At 39.9% G+C, this 25,805-nt stretch overlaps 1 protein-coding gene across 2 annotated transcripts in view; it reads right to left on the bottom strand.

Moving 5' to 3' along the window:
- Nucleotides 1-1,342: 1,342 nt before the first annotated feature.
- mllt3 (MLLT3 super elongation complex subunit) overlaps nt 1,343-25,805 on the bottom strand; it is a 47,363-nt gene continuing 22,900 nt past the window's right edge. The window contains exons 7-14 of one of the 2 annotated variants that reach the window (XM_047570166.1): nt 22,066-22,638; nt 13,493-13,562; nt 13,168-13,221; nt 11,266-11,404; nt 11,062-11,158; nt 10,897-10,965; nt 8,722-8,793; nt 1,343-3,173 (exon numbers count right to left, since the gene is read on the bottom strand). In XM_047570166.1, the coding sequence (XP_047426122.1) occupies nt 3,042-3,173; nt 8,722-8,793; nt 10,897-10,965; nt 11,062-11,158; nt 11,266-11,404; nt 13,168-13,221; nt 13,493-13,562; nt 22,066-22,638 (1,206 nt within the window). In that variant the 3' untranslated portion in view covers nt 1,343-3,041. The remainder of the gene's footprint in view (nt 3,174-8,721; nt 8,794-10,896; nt 10,966-11,061; nt 11,159-11,265; nt 11,405-13,167; nt 13,222-13,492; nt 13,563-22,065; nt 22,639-25,805) is intronic. The other variant, XM_047570175.1, reaches the window with a different exon arrangement.

Here is a 25,805-nt window from a genome sequence, read left to right as displayed (position 1 = left end):
AGCTCTGATTTAACATCACACACTGTGAGGATTTAGTGTCTGAAAAAGGGGGTTTTGTTAAGTTTTATGGTCTAATATCTTTAAAAAACTACAAGATTAGAAATGGAAAGAAAAATGTGGTGCTAGCATCAGTACACGTTTAACACCTAGCGGTTTAGCTAGCAACATAACAATCTGTCCCTGTAGATTCATTTACGAAGTTGTTTAAAATGCAAATTTTTCATCATAACACTGTTTTTTTTTTTTTTTTTTTTTTGGTAAATCTGTTATGACCCTGTTTGGTTTCTTTGTGGAGTTTCTTGTCTTGTTTTGTTTTACTTCCCACGTTTCCCCTCTTCAAACGTTACTTCTTGTGGCTCCGCCCTCATTCGTCTCGCCTGTGTTTTGTTCCGTCTTTGGTTCAGTCCGTCATGATTCCTGTTTTTTTTTTTTTTATATTTTACCTGCCTATCCGGCAGCACTTTTTCTTTTTATTTAAGTCACTTCCTGTTTCCCGTTCCTGCCTTTAGGTCCAACCCAACAATCACTTCCTGAACAGAAGTCTCCACTTCTACTGAGACCAGGTGTCAATCATCAAAATACACACCACTCTATTGTGGCATTAGTCAAAAACAAACTAAAAACTCAAAAGTCTTCATCATATAAACTGATAAGAAACTGTATTTGGGGAAAAAAAATATTAAAAGTGTACTATAATTTTACACTTTAACAAATGACTTCTAACCTGGAGAGGGCGGGGTTAAATAGCTATACCATAACTAACCACCAGGGGGTGACCAAATTTAGTTTATTACCTCCAATAGTGGCTGATATTCGTTTACTAGCTGGGGGCGCAGTTTATACGAACAAATAAAGGCTGGGTCAAAGAAAAAATAACGGTATATTTCGGTGATTGCGGATGCGCTAGCGTGTGATAATATCTCATCCCATTATAGATGTAGTAACACACAGGTACCACAGGGGGCAGTAGCTACATTTGACACACGAATCCAGACGCTTTAGCAGCATGGTGCAAAGCTAACGTGAACTTCAAGGAGAAAGTGAGAAATGCTTTTTCCCCTCTGGTACGCTGCGGCCATTTAAGGTTTTTTCATTGTGTGTACGACACAATTTTTAAGAAATTTCAGGTTGTTCATAAAATGTTTCTTTAAAAAAAAAAAAAAAAGACTGTATCCTTGAGATAAAATTGGTGGAAATCAGAAAAGGAAAAAATAGAGTAGAGAGGTAAAAACAGGGGTCAACACATTATTAATATTAAATTAACGCTTGTGAAAACACATGTGGCTTTAACACTAGATCAGGAAAACGTATAGAATAAATAAAGAGTTCATCCACCAGCAGCTCGTCTGTACGTCATACAGAAGATTTATTCAATGTCCTCAAAATTACACAAGAAACCATAAGACAAAGCAGAGGGTAAGAAAAACCCTTTTTAAAAGGTAATTTGGAATTTGACTGGTAAATATGTCCCTCTGTGACAAATCTAACCAGGCTCCTCCTCCTCCTCCTCCTCCTACGATTGGAAAATTAATGCTTTGATCAAACTCCCACAAAATAAATAAAAGTTTTTCTTTTTACACCCCTACCCGAGCCCTTTTATTCACTTTTTGCCCCCAACACGTCCTCACGCAGCCTCTCTGTGGTTTCTGAAATGATTACGACAGATTCTTCTTCTTCACTGGAAAAACAATCATTCCTCTTTTAGTTATATTCAGTAGACAAACAAGATCCTGGAACAAATGAATCCGTTAACTTTTGGCAGAGTATGAGCTCCACACGAGAGAAAGCTTCATTCACTCAGCTGCAGCACATTGATCCTGAATTAAATGCATTAATTCACTTATTTATTTTTCTCATGAGATTTTTTTTTTTTTTTTTTAATTCAGTGAAGTCCAGCAGCCGCAAATTACTGAAATAAAATAAAAAGAAATTGGGAATGACAGGACTTCTGACCAATAGGAATCTTCTAACAGCTGCTTCTTTAAAAGTGAAATGTGTGTGTGAAGGAGTTGATTTAAAACTTAACTTAAAAATTTGCAGAAAACGACGAATCAGCAACGGTTTAGTTTCAAATTCAACCACTAGGGGGAGCCAAAGTGTGAGAATTGTGCAATTTTCCAGCAAGGTCGCACAAAAAAACAAACAAAAAAATCGATAAAAATAATAAAAATGAAAAAATAAGACTGGCTCCTATAATTATAATTACGTAAAGTCCTTGAGCGATTTCTGTCCGGCAATGTGGGGGCGTGACTGAGCGGCAGCTCCTCAGGACCAGGAAAATTCATTTTTTTAATTTCTTTTTTAAAAAAATTTTGAATCGACATGGAGCTGATTTGAATATCTGAATTTCCACGAACACTCACACAGCGTGGGAGTGTCTCTGCTCGGCTGCAGAAAGCTTTTTATTTTCTTTCTTTCTTTCTTTTTCTTTTTTGGTGAGAAGGAATCGTTGAGTTTTTTCGTTCCCACTGAACCGACTCCGCCTTTGATTCCCGTCCTCCTCAGTGTCAAAAAGCCGTCACACGGATGTGAAGTGCTTCAACAAAGTCTCATTTTCTCTTTTACTACTTCAAACACACACACACACGCACACACACACACACACACACACACACACACACACACCTGCAAATTAAATTCAATAAATAAGACTTACAATGTTGTAAGGCAATGTTGACCATGCATTTGTCACAACGAACAACAAATCCAGAAACGTACATGGTAACAAAATGCACATTCATTAAGAGCAACACAGTCGCTGCTCTTCACTAGTTTTTTTTTTTTAGTTTTTTTTTTTCTTCTTAAATCAAGTTTTCAAGGCTTTCCGGGTGACGTCCTGATCCACAGGGCTCATCCCTATGACACCTGGCACTGGTTTCTGCAGCGGGGACGACCCGGCCCACAGACCTCAGGAGGCTGGACGCGCGGCGTCTGGACCCGGACGCAGCGAAGGCGTTTTTGAATCGCATCCAGAGTCGGGGATTTAATTCAAGAAAAAGTGAGAGCGGAGGCAGAGATCCAGCAGCCAGCTGCTCAGTGCTTCAGGACAGACCAGAGGTTTCCAGGTAACTCTGGAGCTTCCTGACTGTGCTTCTGTCCAAGGAGCAAAGGTCGAAGTCAAAAGTAGTGTTTGTTATGTGAAAATGTCCAGTTTCTTCAATGAGGTTTACAATCTGGAAGACACAGGACAAGACAAAGAGTTAGCACCACTGACCACTAGGGGGCGTACAGACGGGTCGACTATAGTAGGGGTGGGAAAAAATATCAATATGATACTTTTTCTTCTAATACAATATCGATTTTAAACGTGTTAATATCGATTTTAAAACAAGAAAGTCACATTTTGAGCTGAACGACTTCCACACCAAAACCTTTTTCAATAAAATAATAATGAATCATTTGAATTATTCTTGTTGTTTTGACTCAATTTGTCCAATGAATTATCACTGATGTCATCTGATGTACATATATACAACTAAGCTGCATTTAAAATTTCTCAGTGAACGATACAGAATATTGCAATACATCATAATATCGCGATAATGTATCGTGACTCAAGTATTGCGATACGTATTGTGAAGTCCTTGCCAACACCCACCCCTGGTTCTGATACTCTGCCTTAATGAGTAAATAGTAGTAACTAGACTGAAAACCAACACAGATCTGTGTGCTTCATTTTGGGGCCACTGAAATATAGCCCTCATAGCTCTATTGCTAACGCTACACGTCAGTTTTTCATCTGCATGGATGTAAGTGAACTTTCAAAGCCAGTTTGGAATTTCATTGAACATCTGAAAACTAGCATTTTTTCAGAAGCGTAGCGTCTTTGATAGCCTGCTAGACCCCATGCCACAGTTTTCTTTATATTGATTCATTTATTTTTCATAAAAAGGCAGCGTTTTTGGACAAAGTTTGTATGTTTTCATTCTTTAATTGCTCCAGCACCAGTTTGGCACCAGTATCCGATAAAACTTTAACGACTACTCGACTATACTCTGATCATGTGAAAACAACAACATGGACGCCTCCTTCAAATTCACAAATATTTTTATTCTTGGGGTCAATTTGAATCCAGCAGTTTAAACCTCCAAAAAATGATTACAGGTGAAAAAAAATCCCTGAGTACGCGTTTGAGGTATTTTGTTTGTTGGCTAACTACATAGCTCATTAAATAAAACAAGAAAGAGACTTGGAACACCAAGCAGCACCTGAAAACCCCCCAAAACCCATCAACACACCGACATGACTTGTTTTCAGGTGCTGCGTGGTGTCTTTGCTAGAATATAGTCTCCAAATTAGGAAAATTCATGATTTTATTTATCACTTTTGTGGACAACTGGCTAATTGGCAACTCTACATCACAGTGACTATGCTAAGCTAAGGCTAACAGCTGCTTTGCCGGGTTAGGACAATGTCTGGACAGATTTAAAAACGCATTTTTTATTTATTTTATTGTTTTTTATTGCATTCTGTCCCTCTTCTTTTCTTTTAATATCTACAACACAGACATTTCAAAACTCAAGATTAGGTCGTTTTTCTTCTTGCTCCGTCCGATTTGACCTTTTCATTTCATTTTACGTTTTGTTCCGGTGTCTAAAGTCGACCATCTGCTTCAGAGCTGCGTTCGCGAGTCAATCTGTGGCAACTCAGGCCGCGGCTTAATCACTTCCATCTCTAGTAAGAGGAAGTGGAGCCACCGGGTGAACTCGGCTAGATTAGCTTGATTACTGTGAGAGTAAGAGCTGGGCGCGGGCGACGCCGTTAGGATGGGATTTCGTCTTTCCCTCGGAGAGGGTTTTCGTTGAGGGGAAGCGAGACAGAAGTTGGCAGCGAGCGGCGGGAAGATCCATTAATGGTGTCACATGATAGGCCTCGGGAATATAAGCAAGAAACGGAGGGAGGTTAACCAAATAATTCATTGCTTCCAGATGAAGCCACAGATTAGAGAGGATCTGTGACAGATCACAGCTTCTTTCCTAATCTAACACTACAGACTTCTAGTGCCGACATCAGTGAAAACTGTGGGAACCCACCAAGGACATATCTTCTTATGTATCTTCTTATATCCCACCCCCTCTCATCTACAGCAGGTCCAGTTTGATCCCGAGCTACATTCAGAGTTTTCTTACTGGCAGTATAATTTGATCCGTCTACATCGAAGAACACAGTCTGTACATTATACTCCCAGAAGGAAATCCCACAACAACGTAAAACTTTACTAGCGGCTCATGGAAAGATCATTTCAGCTCATGTCATCCTCTACTACTCATGTATTCGCTCTGTTACACTAGTGTCCACGCACATACGTAGATTTGTTTTGCACTCACACGAACACAAAACCCACAGACATGTGAACGTATGAGCTGGTTTTTGTATATATATATATATATATATATATATTAAAAGGTCAATAAAATACGTAAAAGTAAATATGCAAAATGAATTTCCTGATCACCTCGTAGTTAGGATGTAATAGTAATGTATCTCATCTACATAACTCAATGTCTATAGGCTACCTCTACACTGTCTAAGTTTAACAGCAATAAATAAATAAATGAAAATGTATCACACCCTTTAATAAAACCATTCAAAACCACCATATTCAAAATCTAGACCAGTGAGATTCATGTTTGAATGTGAGGTGAACTTTCTGATAATACTCTAGAAAGTAGTGATCGATACTCAAATATCGATACTTCTGATACCAGATCTTTATCTAATCAATTCTCAAATCAAAATGTCGATACTTTGGATACTTCCGTCATTGGAGGTAATGTAGGAACACGTAACAAACAACTAACGAACAAGATGTCTGCAAAAAAAAGTTCAGTCATACCAGTGTCTCTACTCAGGGAATCTCGATTCGATACCGATATCGGCCCAATTATCCGTCCGTTATCTGTTGCTGACCGTTGTTCTCTGTTTGAGTGACATCACTTGATTCAGCCTTTTCTAACATTCCACACTACAAAATAAGTAATAAATGCATGTATGATATCGTATCAGATCGATATCGGCCAATACTCAAGGCTGCAAGATTGGTATCGGTAGCTGTATCGCGACACCTCTAGACTCTACTGCAAAAAAAGACTCATACAGGTGCTGGCCAGTAAATTAGAATATCATCAAAAAGTTGAATTATTTCAGTAATTCCATTCAAAAGGTGAAATTTGTACATTATATTCATGCAATGCACACAGACCGATGTATTTCCAATATTTATTTCTTTTAATTTTGATATTTATAAGTGACAACTAATGAAAACTCCAAATTTGGCATCTCAAAAAATTAGAATATTGAAAAGGCCAATGAAAAAAATGTTTTTTTTAGAAATGTTGGCCAACTGAAAAGAATGAACATGAAAAGCATGCGCATGTATAGCACTCAATACTTAGTCGGGGCTCCTTTTGCCTCAATCACTGCATTAATGCGGCGTGGCATGGACTCGATCAGTCTGTGGCACTGCTCAGGTGTTATGAGAGCCCAGGTTGCTCTGATAGTCGTCTTCAGCTCCTCTGCATTGTTGGGTCTAGCGCATTGCATCTTCCGCTTCACAATACCCCATAGATTTTCTATGGGGTTAAGGTCAGGCGAGTTTGCTGGCCAATCAAGGACAGGGATACCATGGTCCTTGAACCAGGTACTGGTGGTTTTGGCACTGTGTGCAGGTGCCAAGTCCTGTTGAAAAGTGAAATCTGCATCTCCATAAAGTTGGTCAGCAGCAGGAAGCATGAAGTGCTCTAAAACTTCCTGGTAGACAGCTGCATTGACCTTGGACCTCAGGAAACAGAGTGGGCCAACACCGGCAGATGACATGGCACCCCACACCATCACTGACGGTGGAAACTTTACACTGGACCTCATGCAACGTGGATTCTGTGCTTCTCCGCTCTTCCTCCAGACTCTGGGTCCTTGATTTCCAAAGGAAATGCAAAATTTGCTTTCATCAGAAAACATAACTTTGGACCACTCAGCAGCAGTCCAGTCCTTTTTATCCTTGGCCCAGGCGAGACGCTTCTTACGCTGTTTCTTGTTCAAGAGTGGCTTGACACACGGAATGCGACAGCTGAATCCCATGTCTTTCATGCGTCTCTTCGTGGTGGTTCTTGAAGCACTGACTCCAGCTGCAGTCCACTCTTTGTGGATCTCCCCCACATTTTTGAATGGGTTTGTCGTCACAATTCTCTGCAGGGTGCGGTTATCCCTAGAGCTTGTACACTTTTTTCTACTACATTTTTTCCGTCCCTTCGCCTGTCTGTTAATGTGCTTGGACACAGAGCTCTGCGAACAGCCAGCTTCTTTAGCAATCAACTTTTGTGTCTTGCCCTCCTTGTACAAGGTGTCAATGGTCGTCTTTTGGACAACTGTTAAGTCAGAAGTCTTCCCCATGATTGTGGAGCCTTCAGAACAAGACTGAGGAACCTTTTAAAGGCCTTTGCAGGCGTTTTGAGTTAATCAGCTGATTAGTGTGGCACCAGGTGTCTTCTATATTGAGCCTTTTCAGAATATTCTAATTTTCTGAGATACTGAATTTGGTGTTTTCATTAGCTGTCAGTTGTAATAATAAAAATGAAAATGAATAAACACTTGAAATATATCACTATGTGTGGAAGGAAAGTGTACAGTATACAAGTTTCACCTTTTGAATGGAATTACTGAAATAATTCAACTTTTTGATGATATTCTAATTTACTGGCCAGCACCTGTAGATGCAAGAATCATATTAAAACTTACTATTTTCAGGATGATTTGAACTCTCTGGAGATGTAGATGTACAGATGCCCCGATTAAGTCCCCCCCCACCCCCCCTCGATCCGATACAGATTCATGTGAATATTCAGTATCAGCTGATCCAATTACTGATCTGATCTTCTATGAACAAAATGTCCTCCCCTTGGAGATCACGAGGGCACCGTGCACCTGGATTCAGTCCAATAAGTATTTCTCTCAAAGCTAATGTAGCGTAGCTCCAGGAAACCAGTGTCCTCTACTCAAATACAAATGCTCTGGTCGTCTTTGTAATATTTATTATTCTTTGTTTGAAATGCAGCGTTTTTTTTTTTTTTTGGCAGCTTAAGAGGACAAAGACATTTTGAAAGCTGATACACATCACATAAAAATATCGATACCGATCCCTCACTATAAGAATATACGTTGCATCGGTGGACGAGAAGGTGTGAGAACAAGGACCAGTTTCATTGGCCGTGTCTGATGTTAAACGTTAGCGAAGCTGAAGCTAGTCTCAGTTTCACCAGAAACAGAGAGCAACTTATTCCCTCTGGACCTGCATCTAACAACAGAAACCTTCACTGAGGAGCAGACTGTAGTACAGCTACTGGAAAGGTTAAATCCACCAAGTAGCACAAACACATCAGCACGTTCACACTAATCATTTGGCAGCTGCTAGTGATTAAATATCCACACACGTACATTTCTGGGTCTGGAGTTTGACTTTTTAAGGTTAAATTTAAGATCTAGATGAATTACTTTCAAAATAAAATGTATTTTCATTCAACTATGAACTCAGGACATCCCTGGGGTGGGCTCCACTAATGAGGAACAGAAACATAATAGGCCGGAGCCAGAAGGGGTCATACCGCAAATGGGCCGGTAATAAATGGACGTAAGGAATTTAAGAATGGGCTACATGTGATTTAAGACTTTCTAAGACTTAAACTGGGACTTTTTTAAGAAGCCCTGTGGCTGGTTGGTGTAGCTCACCTGTTGCAGTATGTGACCTTCTCTTAGTGTCATCAGTCTTTTGTGCAGCTCCACAAGCTCATCAAGGTAAGCCTGGAAAACACGCAGAAACAACGTGAGCTTCACAACGTAGCCATTATGAACGGTGACAATGTGTCAAACTTAGCTAAGAGTCACTGTTTATCCCTCAGGCATCTCTTTAATGTACCACCCTCTTATAACCTTAGCGGAGAAAAAAAACATCCATGTCTAATAACTGCTATAAAAACTTAACAGATTAAAATTAATTTCTTATTTTTTTGCATAAATCTCTTAAACCGCTTGAAAAAAATAAATAAATACTCCATTTTGAGGATTTTAACCCTTTCATGCCAGTTTGATTACTTGAAATCAGTGGTTTTACGAAAAAAAAAATTACTAGCCTCTTGTGACCTTAGCTATGTATAAAATGTTTGTTATTTGTTTATGTTTTTTTTGGTAAAAATTTCCAATTTTTTGTAGAGATAGACACAAAAAAATTAAGCCATATACACTAACACAGCCAAATAAACCTAACTATAAATAAAGTCAAATGGACAAAAATATTCGTGAGATTTAAGCGGTTAATAGTGTTTCGTGAGGACATGGCCACCAGGGGGATCTGTCATGGCATCCATTTTTTATACACTCTATGCACTTTATTTAGTATTAGTTTAGCTAGTTTAATTAGCTTATAGTTTTATGCCAAGTGCAAACCCTTAGTTCGATCGCTGTGTGAAAAGATGTAATATCTACGTACAAGAGTGTTGAGGGTAAACAATTAGCTAATGCTAACTGTTTAAGTGTTTTAGACCGGTAATGACATTTAACGTTATTCACAACCCAACTAAAGTATGTTATCCTATAATCCTATCCTATTAAACTTACCATTGCGTCAAAATAATAATAAAAAAAAAAAACGTCCAACTTTTGGATCCTACACAACCTGTGAGCGTTTTCTTAACCAGGCTCTGTTCTGTGCTCTTCTTGTGTGTGGTGCTGTTTGTGGGTGCGTATGTGTACATGAACTCGTAGGACGTTATGCGTGTTTGTACATGTACACAGTTTTATATAGAGGGCATTCATGCGATGTCACAGTTAGAGGAAGTCTCCGTGGTTACGGCCACTGAGTGGCAGAAAGCGACAGTTGCACATGGAGATTAGCAGCATTAGCTTGAATCACTGGCTTTTATTAATAATCTCCAACAAAGAACAGAGAAGTAAATGGATCGCTGCATTAGGAGAAACAACTGGAAATCAGGAACAGAAACCCGGTGTTGTGGTTCACATTTAGTGTCAGGTAATATTCATTTATGCTGTATTTTTTTGATAGAGTCTGCTTGTGATCACTCCTCGTCATCCTTTTAACGCTACAGTATTATATGGCTAACGTTACTTTTCAGTAAAGCTCTTAGCGTTAGCATCTTTTATTTAGCTACATTTATCATAACTGAAATGAACTAAAACTAACTGAAACTGAGGCTAATCCACTTTAACACATAAGGTGGTACTCTAGTACAAAGCTGTTGGAGCTGTGTTGTATAAAGTAAAGGTCATAGTGTAGTATCAGTGTAGTATTTCCTGGTGTTGAAATCAGGTCCATATAAATATCAGGAGAACTGATTTCTGGCCACATGTTAATGTTCGTGGATCATTTGTTATTTGGTTGTTAGTGGATCATTGTTGAGTCCAACTGTCCTCAATGTGATCTGATAATCCACATGTTTTTGCCACTCAGGGGGCGTGGCCACGGGTGGTCTTTAGTATCGTAGTAATGTCTGTATACTGGTTTATATTGGTTTTAAGTATCGTAGTAATGTCTGTATACTGGTTTCTATTGGTTTTAAGTATCGTAGTAATGTCTGTATACTGGTTTCTATTGGTCTTTAGTATCGTAGTAATGTCTGTATACTGGTTTATATTGGTCTTTTGTATTGTACTGTGTTGTTTGTTCTTCTTGTCTGGGGACTTGCGGATGAAGTTTAGCATGCAATGCTAACTCTGGCATATTTACAGTACATCATGAACGTACTGTCCCAACAAAATATACCAATAAATTTAGAGGAAAACTAAATAAAGCATCAGTGACTGGAATATTTAAACATTTGTTATTGCATATATTTCATTTAGGACATTTTCTTTGGAAATAACAGAAAAAAAGGCAGCAGTCTTATTCACCTTGTCACAATCTGTGTTTTTGTTCTTGTCCTGCTTGCTCTGCTTGGTGGGACTCTTCACTTCCAGTATCTGACAAGGAGGCAGAGTAAACACAATCACACACCTGGGCTCCGGTGTGGAACATTAAATTACACAGACACAACACATGATGTACACATGAAGTACCTGGTTATTAGTAGTCTTTAATAAGGGCGGGGCCTCGTTCCGGGGCGGGGGTGAGGGGGAGGAGCTGTCACTCTCGCTGCCGTCACTTAAACTGACCCTGTGTTGGTGGGAACAGGAGAAAACGGGAAAAGAATAAACACCAGGAGGCTTCTAACCACGTCACTGTGGTCAAGCACCAAACCGGCCTCTGTGTGGAACCCAAACCTGCGCTGGTGGTGCGTGAGATGCGTGTGCGCCGGTCGCTCTGCGTCCGAGTCCATGTCGTTGTCGTCGTCGTCCTCTGAATCGCCGTCGTTGTCGTCCGAGTGCAGATCCTGCATCACCGACTGCAGCGGGCCCAGCACTGAGGGGAGGGACGCAACACAGACAGGAACGCATTTCACAGGTTAGGAAAACACAAGGAGCTGCAACTGAGCGATGGTTAACGAATGCAGGAGACAGCAGGGCCATGCCGTGAGGTGGAGCGATGGGGAGCTGGTCCAGTGGATGAACTCTAGTGGCACTTCCTCACACCTGTCTCTTTAAGCCCCGCCCCCCATCTCAACCCGAGGAACCCAACCTGACTGGCAAATTTAAACGGAGGGCTACAAAAACCAACAGAGATCCATCAGTTTTACAGCTTTAAACGAACTGAACAAACATGTTTTATAGGTTGTGTAGTGCTGTCAAACTGGAGTTTTTAACCCTCTGGAGTCCAGAGTAGAATCAGTCATTTGATATATTTATGTTTCATTTTAAAAACTTTTCACCTCGTTTTGACAAACTGTATCAACACATTGGACCTAAAACCACAATAAAACCATCAAATCCCAGTAGGAAAAAAGTTACATTTTCATGTGTGAAAACCACAAATGTGTTTAACGAACCATTTTTATAACTTAGTGTTAAACTAAACTGTAAATTTCAAAAACTTATGAACAAATTTTGCAAAAAAACAAGTTATTTATAACTATTTACATTAAAATGCAGGACTGACACATCATTTCCTGATTGGTTGATGGGATGCATTTTTTTTATTTTATTTTGAGCTGGTGATCTCTCCTCACTAGCGTTTCGCTTTTCACCGTTTCTCCAAAATGACAGAAATATTCAGGAAAAAGTGTGATGTAAATTATTTCTCATAAGTCTAGTTTTACTTATCAACATGTTTAGAAAGTTGTATATAGTGTGAACTTAGCACTTTCTACAAACATTTAAGTGGAGACTCAGTGACGCTGCGTCTTGATGCTACGTCGTCTTAAAATGGACGTGTGATTTGGACACTAGTGATGTGCAGATCGATACTGAAATACCGATACTTTTGATATCAGATCTTTATGCTCTAAAATCGATTCTCAAATCAAAATATTGATACTTTCGATACGTCAGTTGTTTGAAGTAATGTAGGAACACAGTGGAAAGTAACTAAACCACTGAGTTGTAGCAACACAACAAACCCTGTGAAACACAAACTCAGGTTAAACCACAACACAGAATATGACACATTTATGACGAGGACAGAATTAAGATGGAAGGTTTCATTTTATAGTAGTTATTAATAGTTAAACAATAATTTATTTTAATGGTCTTAGCTCGGCGATATAGTAAATGAGGCCACTACCTCAATATACTTCAGAGTTTAAAGTAAGTAAATAAATAAATTACTCTGATGTCTTGTATTCTTTATGAAACTATGATTTGAAGTACTTTTTTTTAGGTTTACGAGACACATTAGGGTGCATTTACACAACGTATCGGATTGGTATCGCCGATATCAGCCTGAATTTTATTCAGTATCGGATTGGAAAGGAAATCGGTGGTATCAAACATCAGACTCCAGAGGGTTAAATAATCATTTTCCATTTTGGTGCAACAGTAGAATATTACTGCACAATTTCAGGGCGACAATGGAACTCCAAGAACCCAGACGTAGACACCATGAGAACATGATGTGCACATGTTGCTGTGATAAGCAGTGGTGGAGCCCTGGAGGTGTTACGTGGAGGCATCACATCCGTGATCTCAGACGACAAGCATGAACGTACTTTCATGCAAGTGTGAAAAATCAAGCGGGAAATCATTCTCTCCATGCAGATGTGACTGGGCTGACCACAGCTGGACTGTTACCTGTGTGGGTGGTGGCCGGTATAGCCACCCTTTTCCTGATGATGAAGTCCACCACTACATCCAGAGAAACAAATTACAAACACACAAGCACAGGTCATCCTCCAGGAAAGATTCATCCTGAACGCTGGACCAAACAGTACATCCAGCGCCCGTCTCTTCTCCTATGAGGCCACGGCTGACTTGGAAATATTTCTTAAAAATGGCAGGACTGGACTTAATGTTCATCTTTGCGTACTCTTAAATAAAACAAGGTTAAATACCTGTTTGGGTGCTACCTTATACAGATGATAGCTGAGTGTATTCGAGTGTGTTCCGGGTAAATTACCTTGTCGCTTGTGGTGTGTGGGAGCAAAGCCTGAACTGGAGCTGGAGCTGGCTGGACTGGGCTGTTCAGACTGGAAGAAATGAAACAATAAGAAAGAAAGGAGCCGTTACACAGGGCAAACAGCCACAACATTAAAACCACCGACAGGAGAACCTGGCATTCACTGATGTGGATGTTACTTAGACATGTAGCACCCACTCAGACCAGACCAGACCCCCGCCCCCCCTATAGTAATGACACTCCTTGTTGGCAGCAGGATGAAGCCTGACACACTCAGTGTGTTTACATGCACAGCTTAATCAAGCTATGCTCAAAATTTGACTTCATGACTGTGGTCTCGACCCAGTTTACATGCAACGGAGAAAATCCAATGACTCCTCCTTCACACTAGGTGGCAATGTGTGTCTTTTCAGTGGGTTAATACACTTAAACTAACTGTAACCGAGGCTAATCCTCTTTTCCAAATCCATGCTAGTTCATATGGATCATCGTCGAGTCTAATTGTCCTTAATTTGATCTGATAATCCACATTTTTCACATATTTACCGATACATTTCACCATGTTTTTGCCACTCAGGGGGCGTGGCCACGGGCTGTAGTGACGTCACGTGCATACCCTCAACACATGGCGGTTGTTTTAGTTGGATAAGGAGAGCTCCCCTTAAGCTGTCCAGTTAAAGTCGGACTAAGGCAACATGCATGCAAATGGTTTAGGAACAGGTCAAAGAAAACATGAAGAACAGCACAAGGTGTTGACCTGGACTCCAAATCCACTAGATCCAGAGGATAATGTTACGCCTGATCCGCCACATTAATTAAGAGGAATTCAATCTACAAAGATTTAACTAACGACACTCAATAACTTGCTGCCTGCCAAACTCCATGATGAGTCATAGAGCTGTAGAACTGAAGAGAAATGGTAATTTTTGTCCCATCTTCAGTCTTTATGGCATCAGACAAACTGTGGACGTAGAGATGAAAGCAGACAGGGAGCATGGACTCAAGAACAGCATTATTAAAGTGTGGGGATCCACCTCTACAGCTGGTTGGTTGTTCCAGGTGGACGGACGGTGAAAGACGACACAGTCTATGATTTCCAGACGTGGGACGACGTCTCACCAGCCAACCAGCAGCCAGAGACCATAAACTGGCCCTAAAGTGTAAGTGGCAGCTTCTAACGAGTCTCGAGGTGACACATTAGTCCGTGTTTGTGCTTTGAAGTCGCCGCCGTGTGTCGGGGACCTAATCCCACATCCATTCATCTCACGGCTTCATGTGAAAACAAGGCTCAGGTCCACGAGGAGCTTCGACAGGGACCCAGCAGTTAATGGAAGTTAGTGGCACCACATTCTGGTTCTAACAGAAACAAGTCCAGCTGCCTTTCTTTAAACGCCTTGTGGATATAAACCATGAGCTGGATGACTGACTACCGGCCCGTCGGCTGATTCTCCAGTCCCCCTTCACATTCTCGTTGGGTTTGAGTGGTTCTTTATAATTTGAAACTTGAGAAACTCAGGTTTACACTAAAAGGCCTGGTGACATCATTCCATGTCACTTGGGGATTTATTTATTTATTTTTTTGGAAATATATCTATTTTATAGACTTTTCTATTGAGCTGGTTATTAATGTGGGTAATTGTTTATTTAAATAATATTTAGTATTTTTTAATTTTTGCTTATTTTGTGTTTTATCTATTTAATTTAATTTTGTTTACTTGAATAGTCCATTTCTTTTTCTTATTTTATTCATTTATTTAATTTTTTTTTACTTGACTGGTCCATTTCTTTTTCTTATTTTATTTATTTATTTAATTTTTTTTACTTGACTGGTCCATTTCTTTTTCTTATTTTATTTATTTATTTAATTTTTTTTACTTGAATGGTCCATTTCTTTTTCTTGTTTTATTTATTCATTTATTTTTTGTCTATTTCTTTCTTTTTATTTATTTACTTTTAACTTAAATTGTCCATTTCTTTTTCGTGTTTTATTTATTCATTTATTTTTTGTCCATTTCTTTCTTTTTATTTATTTACTTTTTACTTGAATTGTGTATGTTTTTTTCTTATTTTATTCATTTGCTTAATCTATTTTTTTTTCTTTTTCTTGTTTTGGTTTTGAGTGACTGGCCTTGTAGTGGGTGGTTAGTGGCTGGTTGTCATATCTGTCCTGTCTCTTGTCTGTCCATAATGGTAAAAAGGTTCTATAAATAAAGCAGGAATAAATAAATAATTAATTTTTTTTTGGCGTTATTCTCCTTTTTTAATCGACACTTTCCTCTCCTGCTCCCACTGCCTGAACACATGTCTCCTTATGAGAAACGTCCTACACCCAGAATCTATACTCTGCTACAGACAAACAGTATCTTTAAAAAATTCATATATCATCCATTTTTGGGGGAATTTTTAGCTCCAAGTGCTCCACAAATGTTTCAACTCCACATTCCTGACTTGTGTACATGTTCCACAGTCTGTGTTCACTCCTCTATTTACTTCTGAGACAGTGTGTGTGACTGAAATGAAGACAAATTCTGAATAAAGCCAAACAATTTCATATAAAAACTGATTAAGTGTACCGATTGGGTAAACATCTTCCTGGCCTTAGTCACAGATTGCTAACAGTGGAGATGGTTCGCACTAAAAAGGTTCATAGGGTTGAAACTCGACTGAACAATAACTAAGCAACAATGACACTAACAAACAGGGAGGAACAGAGAGGGCTCGTTTACAAGTCTGTAAACATCAGTGTTATCTTGTGTGCTGAGGTGGTGGTGGTATTACTGGACAGTAAGTACACGGGAAAGCCTGAAAACTTAGAACCCGAACCCAAATAAATAAGGAGGAAGCTGTAAGTGCAACTTCAAAAGTCACCAGCAGGGACAAAAATTAACACCATTTTAAGTTTAGCAGGTAGATTTTACAAAATATTCACATGGGTAAATCTGGGTGTTTCGAGACCAGTCTGGACCATAGACTGTATATAAATATGGATCATGCGTCTCCACTTCCTCTCATCAGCCAAACTGATGATATTTTCCCAGGGATACGGACGACGGCATCTTGCAACTTTAGAGGCTAGTTTTAAAAAAAATGTTTTTTTTACAACTCTCACGGTCCCACGGACATGTCCATGTTTCATGGAGCGGTTGGCATGGCAACTGGTGGTCGGCATTATGTCACATCCTGTTTCTATGGCATCAAATAATGAACTAAAACGTAACTTGACCATATATTAACTACCTAGAATGACAGAAAAACTTATTATTTGACTTTTTTATTTTAGTTTTAGGCCCAGGTCCCACCCACTAACATGGGGGTGGAGCTTATGACTTATACTGCAGCCTCCAGCCACCAGGGGGAGCTCTACTTGCTTTGGCTTCACTTTAGAGGAGCGGTTCCGTCGTCCATATCTATAATATCTATGACGTGTACATGTGTGTGATGATACACACATATGATACCATGAGCAGTTAATCCAATTTACAAAAGTTTGGAGACAGGTTCTCATTCAATTCAATACGAAGGTGTCTCTAAACTTTTAAAAAACTGTATTTCTGACACAACTTCACCTAAACCCAAGGTGATTGGAGTAGAAAAGGACAAACAAAGAAATCCTGGTGGCCTTCATCAGGGTCGGGTCAAATACCACCACATGTGCCCACCATTACTTCCTGAAACTACGTCTATAGCAAGAACCAGCTTCCCTTCTCTAAAGGCCTTCCCCCGAAACAAGAAGATGTGATCTGTAGATGCGTCACTGCGGTAGCCTAAAAAGGGATTTAAAATAGACGTGGGTCTCCGTGTGCAAACCCAAATAAATAAGAGTCGGCCGCTGCTGCAAACCACAGCTGCCCGAGAAGACAAAGTGGTGAGAAGCGACTTCTAGAAGAAATATGAGAGAAAAAGAGAGGAGCGAGGACAAAGGGCTTCAATGGTTGTCACCTCCTGCCAACAAACAACACACAGCTGGTCTGTTGGTTTATGGCCCAGCTTCTTCAGACCGTCATAAATCTTACCACCACTCCTTTTTAGGGCTTTTGTCCCGCTTTACTCCAGGCCACCAAAGCAGCTCTCTTCAAAGACAATAAATAGTCTTTAGTCAAGAGTTTGCTGGCATCAATCTGGCTTCTTCTCGGCTCGTTTCTTGGCTCAGTTTGGACGGCGGAGAAAAAAAAGAGAAATGCCAGCGAGCTAACTAAGTGCCATTTGGTCTTCTTGTTCGGTTCAGCGGGGGCTGTCCAAACAAAATGATTTTAATGTCAATAAGCGCTGCCTTTCAGACACTGTACATTAATTCAGACAAAGGCAACTCGTTTAATTCAATGTTGTCGTTTCCAGCTCAATGTCGCTGTTGTTGCTGTTGCAGTTAACGGCGCGCTAAGATTCGTTTGGCCTTTCCAGGAAGTTAGGGGTAGATTTAAAACTCCTCTGGCACATTTACAGTAATTGTTGTTTGACGCATATTTAAAAAGCTGGTTGTTTTTCGTCGTTTGAACCAATCTGGAATATTTTAAGCACATGCATTAAAAATGATGCAAGAAATTCACAAATTCACATTTGCAAATACAGACATCATGACTACTATCACAATATGTTTTCTTAATATTGTCTTAATATGGATTTTAAAGGAAGAAGATAAATGTTTTGGGCCGATCATGAACAACTTCCACACCACCAACACTTTTTCTGTACAAGTGCAATAAACTGCAAATATGTCGTTTGGATTAATCTTGTTTTTTTGACTCAATTTGTCCTATGAATTATCACTGATGTCATCTGATCTACATATATACAACTTGTATTTTAAGCTGCATTTAAAATTTCTCAGTGAACTATGTAGAATATTGCAATATATCATAATATCGCAATAACGTATCGTATCGTGACAAGTATCGTGATACGTATCGTTAAGTCATTGATAACTGGGTTAAAGATTAAAAGAAAGTACTTGGTATTTTCTAGTTTTGTTGTTGCTTTAAAAACTGTTGTGCCAAACAAATAATCAAGTTACGTTTAGTTCCATACGTAGGAATCGACTTATTTTTATAAATTAAAGTCGCAAGGTTTAACTTAACTAACTTCAAACATTCCTCTAATGTGTTCAGGGGAAATATGTTATTCCTCAATTATTACACTTTGCAGTAAGAATGGATCACTTTTATTTTTTTTCCCCCTTAATCAGCATCAAGACAAAAAGAAATTCACTTTACTTGAATTCCTTTTTGCATTAATTAAGTTTTGACCATTTATTTTTATTTCACTTCCAGGAAACAAGTGTGTACAGATTATTAAAGATGAATTTTAATCAATCCAACCTGAGAAACTCCGCTTTTTAAAAGTTTTATTACGTCACAGGGCTTGGTTTTAAATAAATTTGGTTTATTACCAAAATTTTTGCGTTAATATTATTAACGATAGTTATTACTGTCATCTGATGTACATATTTACAACTTCATGTATTTTAAACTGCATTTAAAATTTCTCAGTGAACTATGTAGAATAATGCAATATATCGCAATATCATAATATCGCAATAAAGTATCGTATCGTGACTGAAGCATCGCGATATGTAGCACGAACGACCGCCCAAACCAAGGATTAAAAGAAAGCACTCATTTTATTCTTGTTTTTTTTGTTGCTTTAAAAACTATTGTGAAAGACAAATGATCTAATTTAGTTCCATGTGCAGGAACTGGCTTATTTTTATGCATTAAAGTCATACAGTTTAGTTTAGTAAGTTTATTTTTATTTCACCTCCAGGAAACTAGTGTGTACAGATTATTAAAGATGAATTTGAATCAATTCAACCTGAGAAACTTTGCTCTTTAAAAGTTTTATTACTTCACAGGGCTCTGTTTTAACTAAATTTGGTTTATTACCAACATTTTGCACTAATATTATCAACGATACCATCACAGTTTAGCTCTGCATTCTTGCACGAGCAGAATAAAGCGCCTAAAACCCTTCGATGCCGACCCATCTACGGTTCCCGCCTCGCGTCAACTCCGCAACTTGAACAAATGTTTGCGAGTGACAAATCGCTCAGGCCGTGCCCACATCCAGCGCGCTCAAAAAACAAGGTTCCCATGCTAACGCGGCCAGCCTGCTTTCCCTTCATGTCATCACCTACTCCACATTTCCTCCTCTCTCGCGTTTCTGGCCCCAGCGCTCAGTGGAAAACGCCGACATCAAACAAGTGGTCACATGAGAAATGAGAGCCGTGCTCTGTGTCGGCCCGGCGCTCGGCCACCGGGGTTGCCGGCCTGGGGAGAATCAAACACCTGGCATTTGTCACCCCACATCCCTTTTACAACAAACCCCACCACCCCGTGGAGCCGAGTTCTCCCTGTATGGGAAAATAAAATAAAAACACGACTTCTGCTAGTGCCAAGCAATAATTCCCCTACAGAGAAGCACACATACATCAAAAACCTATGCTTTACGCACACAAAAAAGAAATAAAATAAATGAGGATAGAATTGAAAACTCCATTGCATAAAAGAAAAGTGCTCAAAGCTGAGGGATTTAGACCTTCCTTCCACAAACGCTCAGCCCTTTCTTCTCCTTTCAAAAGCTAAAAAGGATTAAAGGGAAACTCAATGCTATTCAAGGCCTTGTCTCCCCTTTCTCCTCAGGTGTTGTAAAACCATAAATCTTTTCTTGTCTACTATTTGGCTTTGAAACAGCCCTTCTTTATGGGGAGGTTCTCCGCCAAATGTGCGTGGACCGGGCAACCCAGTCAAACGTCAGCGCGATCATGAAAAGGGCCACTGTAGATGGGTTCTCCTAATCCTGGTGCTGAGCTGGAGGTACAGCACGCCTCCGTTAATCAATTATCCACAACGCTGACACATATGAAGTGGATCTAAACCATATCCAGTTTACTCTGCTTCCTTTCTACCGGGAGGAATGTAAAACGAACTCCCACCAGGTTTATTGGCGTCCCGTCCACCCTTTTCTTCAATTGCGCCCCTCCCAAAAAAAAAAAAAAAAGGACCCAGCCCCCTTCAGCCCACCAGACCGGCATTAAAGAAGATTCCTTCCCTGCTGCTTCTTTTCATTTTATGGAACAACCGACCACCAACAATTCTCAGAAGAACCGGATACCTTTCCACCAGCCGCACATCTTCAGACCTTTATTCCAGAAACGTGGCGTGAACACTCACTAATTCAGACCAACCAGGTGGACTGATACAATGGTCCAAATGATTCATGATGGAAACAAAAGGAACACGGGTCCTTAGAACGGATCCCAGACAAGTCCACTTGAGCTTTTAAAGTGTAAGGAGAACAGAATTAATTGGTAAACCTGATGTTCTGATGTCAAATATCCGTGGGATTTGTAAATCACTGCTTCATTTATATAATCAGGGCCTAAAGTAAGTCCTTGTTAACCAATGAATTTAACCAATTTAGTCTCAATTTATACAAAAACAGCTGTAGCTCATATTCTCGCGCTAAATTGCAAAATTTACATCCTAACATTTAATATTAGTTATTAGTATTATTTTTAAGCCCTTTGTTTGTAGTTAGGACACATTCTCTTAGCTTCATAAATTTACTCCCACAACACTGACTTCAATGAAAAAAGAACAGACTAGATGATGCTTTCACGAAAACTCAGAATTTCTATATTCCTAATCAGAAATTTCACACTTCCAATATCCGATATCATAGCATCAGGTTATTTCAGAGGAGAAAAAATAAGTTATTATTGTCACCGTTTGTTGAACATTAAAATATGTGCAGCAGATGTTTATTTCTTATTTTGGAAGCAGTAACTTCTGAGTTTGACGACTCAGAGCTCATTTTTTCCCCCTCAAGTTGTCTTGAATGCAGCATCAGCTGCAGCTGGATCTCAACCAAGCTTTCCTACACCCACCCCCAGCCTACTCCTGATTGGCTGCTGATGTTGGTTTGGGGAGGGAAAGCTGAATGTTCTAAATGTTCTAAATCTAAATGAAACGCCAGAGATCTGAAACTGTGCTGGAATACCGGACAAAGATTATGGCATTCAATCATTTTAAGATTAACACAACATTAACGTAAAGGCTAAACAACACAGGAGCATAAAGCTACACCAGCGGGAAGTTTCGGTTCAGTTCTAGGACGACCTTCTCCACACCAACTGACATCAAGAGGATAAGTAATTTTTTGCAGATAGAGATCAAGATTTTCCCGTCGCATGATGTCAAACGGCTGATTGATAATAAACACTCCTCATACAGGACAGTAGTGTCGACGCACCCAAAATGAATATTAGTCCCGAGGAACTCATTTACCATCTACAATGTGGACAGTGTTGGATGAAGGAGGTTAGAAATACTCTAATACTAGATGCGGAAGTCAAAATAAAAAGTTGCAGCACAGACTCAAAGTGATGCAGGAGGTTTAAATCCCTGGAAACGTCAAGAAACGCAGAAAGAACAAGGCTGAATTTAAGACGTTCTGATAAGAAGTGTGGAGATAAATATTTTGGAAAAGCCCTCATAAAAGAAGCTCCTTCGAAATGTTCCTGCTGACTCTTTGAACTTGATTGAAAGCTAAACATTGAAGCCTAAATGTGCTGTACTTACATCTGACTTTGCGGACTGATCCTCCATGTCCGAGTCATTGGGGTCCACCAGCGCCTGAAAGGGCGCCGGCGCCTTCCTGCGCTCCGCCTCGTCCCCGTCCCTGTCCGCTCGTAATTTACTCGTCCGCACGTGCGATCTGTCCTTCAAGATTTTATTATTATCCAAATGCTGAGCGTCTGAACCCGACAGCTGCTTCCCCGGAGTATCCACAAATCCCTTTTTGCGTTTTTTGGTCACGTGATCGTCACTTTCGTGGGAGGACAGGCGCTTGTGTAACCCCGGCCCGAGGGTCATGCCCTCGGTCCGATGCTCCTTGGACAAGGACTTGGGCTCCTTGAAGCCAGTCTTAGGATTGTTATCTCTAAGTGGTTGGTTCTCTTTGGGTTTCCTGGAAGGTTCTTTGGGAGCTTTGCTGGGTTCCCAGCCTGAGTCTCTGAAGGCACTTTTGGGCTCTTTTGGTGGCTTGTCTTTGTGGTCCTTGGAGGGTTTGTGGAGTTTGGAGAAGCTGCTGCTGTTGGTGCTGGTGGTTGTGGCTGTAGTGAGTAGGGTAGTTCCGCTTCCTCTGGAGCCATCCTGTGGATTTAAATCGACAAATTAATAAGATCCGTCCCCAAAAAGGATGAATTTCTAGATAAGTGACGGTCAAACATATCATCACAGAAGCTTTAGGGCAGTAAGCTGTATAGAATAATGTTGGTGGCCTGGTGGTTAGAGAAGGTTTGTTGGGACTATAAGTTCACTAGAGTCACTCTCTGGACCAGCAGGATGGGCGTTAAGATTGTTACACGCCCTGAAAAGAAAAATTTGTTCTCATACCCAGGGCTGTGAAAATGGTTCGTTCCATTTACTTCAGACCTGAATTATCGGCGTTCCAGTACAAAAGTGGGAAAACTAGATGGTCGTGTCCAAGGAAGTGTTCAATAATTACATTTTTTGAGTGCAGAGTGAAATTAAAGTTTTTTTTTTTTTAAAAAGTTCTTGATATTATTACTATAATGTTAATCTAAATTTAGGCTATTTAAGTTACACAAAGTGTAAATGGAACAGATAACTTGAACCAACTTATGAGTTTTTTTTACTAGATTTATTTATAGTGATGACACCACACAAGACAGAAATTTAGAAAAAATATTCAAAAATTTTAATTGCTTAATGTAAATGTAGAAAATATACACTATATACATTAAAATCACAGTTTGCCACGATGGTGTTCGGCTCTGTTTTGGTTTTACCAAACTATTGTTTTTAGCCATTTTTAGCTTGCAGTTCCCATATAACACATGAAAAACTTATTTCAACGTATGTATGTGGAAAAATCCTGTGTGTACGACTGATTCAGTGCAACAAAAACTAATTAGATGTGCTAATAAACGGAATATTACAGGAACTTCTAATTAATGTTACGGGGCGGCCATCTTGGTAACTAAACTCGGAGGTTAATGAGGATTTTACAACTTTCTGAGTAGAAAATCCAACTTCGGGGGGCGTTCGGTTGAAAATTTCAACTCGGAAATTCCGACTTTTGAGTACAAATGGAACACATTTGTGAGCTTGTTCTTGTTACATCATCTGGCCAGAACTTCTTTTCCTCGCGTGGTGTCCGACGACTATTGAAGTGGATGCGGTTAAAGCAGGAAATGCTAGCGTCCTACTCTGTGAGCTGCCAGATGCTAATATTAGCAGCGTGACCGTACGTTGGGTTTGGGTACATGTGTCTGTGAGTGTAAAAGTGATTTGAGGACCAATAGGTAGAAAGGTGCTATATAAAAATAAGACCATTCATTATTTACTGCTAATCTCTCATACTGTGTGAGTGTAGCTGAATGAAGATTTTTAGTTGTCAAAACGAAAGGCCAATAACAACAAAAGTGCCAATCCTTGGCATGTGACGTATTCTGGAGTGGAAATTCCCCCATGAGGATTTCCCAACAAATATATATGAAGGTTTAGGTGGGCGTGGTGCCTCAGCGCTGCACACGGACTGTGCCAGGTGTGCTCACTACTGTTTACTGTGCCCAACAACTATGAATCATTTTCAGGACACTTTTTAATGTTGGTTGGCATCTACGCTTCCTCCGTGTTCAAACTCTACTTTCCAACAAGAACAGAGCTCCTGTGATTACGCTCCTGTTTTGACTTTAGACTTCCACGCAGAACACACAGTCCCGAACAACAAAGTGAGCAAAAAACCAGGCCGCTGGAAGATTAATCCTCTGTCTTTTACACAAGAGAAAACATGCATGCCACCCTGCAGTTTGGCATTACCGTTTGTGAAAGGAGGTCTACTCTTGAAAGAAAATCAAAAGGGTCTTCTTAGTCCCCATCTATGGGCTTAAAGAGCAAACTCGGGACTTCTTTTGAGGCGTGCTGCTCAGCGGTGTGAAGGGGCCTTTTCAAACAGCCACACATGCGCAACCTTAAAAGTGGAGTGAAGGGCAACGTGGAGAAAGGAGGAAATGCATTCGTTCTAACGACAGGGGCCATTTGTCCCCGGGTCTCACCTCCAACCCCCTTGTCAATATTTCACCAATGCAGTAAACCCATTAAAGCAGTCTAGACGACGGGGTGTGTTACAACTCTGCCCAACCACCTCTAAAACCTTTCATTTTGTCTATCTGATGGTGACCCCGGGGGGGCCTCGGGATATAAAACTGCTGGCTCATTCTAAACTTCAGCATGCTCCTCCACAGCAATAAACCCATTTCCCTCCCGGGGCAGCCCAGCACTAAAACCTTTAGTGCTCACGAAGGGACGCTCAGTGCCTCTTGGGCGTCAACACTGAAGAGATCATTAAAGTGGAGTTTTTAACATTTCAGCACCGTGGCGCTGGCAGGTTAGCAGGTGACCCGGGTTAATGGAAATCTACGAAGGGCCAATTACAACAGTAAATATATACAACTGGATCATTAGCTTCAGTTTGTCTTGGTGTGCAGGTTACTAGTAAGATACCTCTAAAGGGTCGAAGCAGGAGTGCAACCCAATTACTTTGCTATGTATTCAGGGTTTCTTGTTAAATGTAAGAACTTCACAGTGAAACCATTTTAATTCCATATAAAGTCACATTTAATACTCAACCATGAACACTCACCATCCCATCCATTTTTTTCTGCTACATATAATTAATTCACTCAGTTAATTTGTCCTGCAATTGGACAACCACTCGACAAAAGATGGATTAGCTAGTACAATTTATTTATGTCGCTCAGGCATAACATTATGACCACTAATCCTAATAATGTGTAGGTCTCCCTTGTTGCCTCCAAAACAGTAGTGACTCATCAGATAATGGACATAGGCCTTCTGCATCCTGCTGCCATCAAGGAGTGTCATTGCTTTGAGGTGCGGGGTGAAAAAAACAATACATATATATTTTTTACTAGTAAGATTTACAAACAGATGCAGCCCATACATCATAGCAGAGCATGTGTAGCTGGATGCTGGAAAATGCTTGTACTCGTAGGTGCATATCTATTTACTTTATCACTCAGCACCAACACATTACAGTCCTAACTTTTGCTATAATATCGGGTCAGAAAAATCGGTATCGGCCCTAAAAAAATCCATATCAGTCTATTTCTAATGCTCAATGTTATTTACTTCTCCTGGTCATTATGTTGTGGCTGACCGGTGCATATCGTAAGCTATAGCGTTCTAGACAAAAGAATTTCCTCCTTCATAAAAAAAACAAAACACTGTCATTCAAAAACATTTTAGTCTGCGAGGGGCAAAATTTAAAATTT

This window comes from Mugil cephalus, chromosome 1 (assembly GCF_022458985.1).
Source record: "Mugil cephalus isolate CIBA_MC_2020 chromosome 1, CIBA_Mcephalus_1.1, whole genome shotgun sequence".
NCBI classification, from domain to species: Eukaryota; Metazoa; Chordata; class Actinopteri; order Mugiliformes; family Mugilidae; genus Mugil; species Mugil cephalus.
The sequence above is the reverse complement of the archived record's forward strand: the minus strand, read 5'-3'. Positions and strand labels throughout refer to the sequence as shown.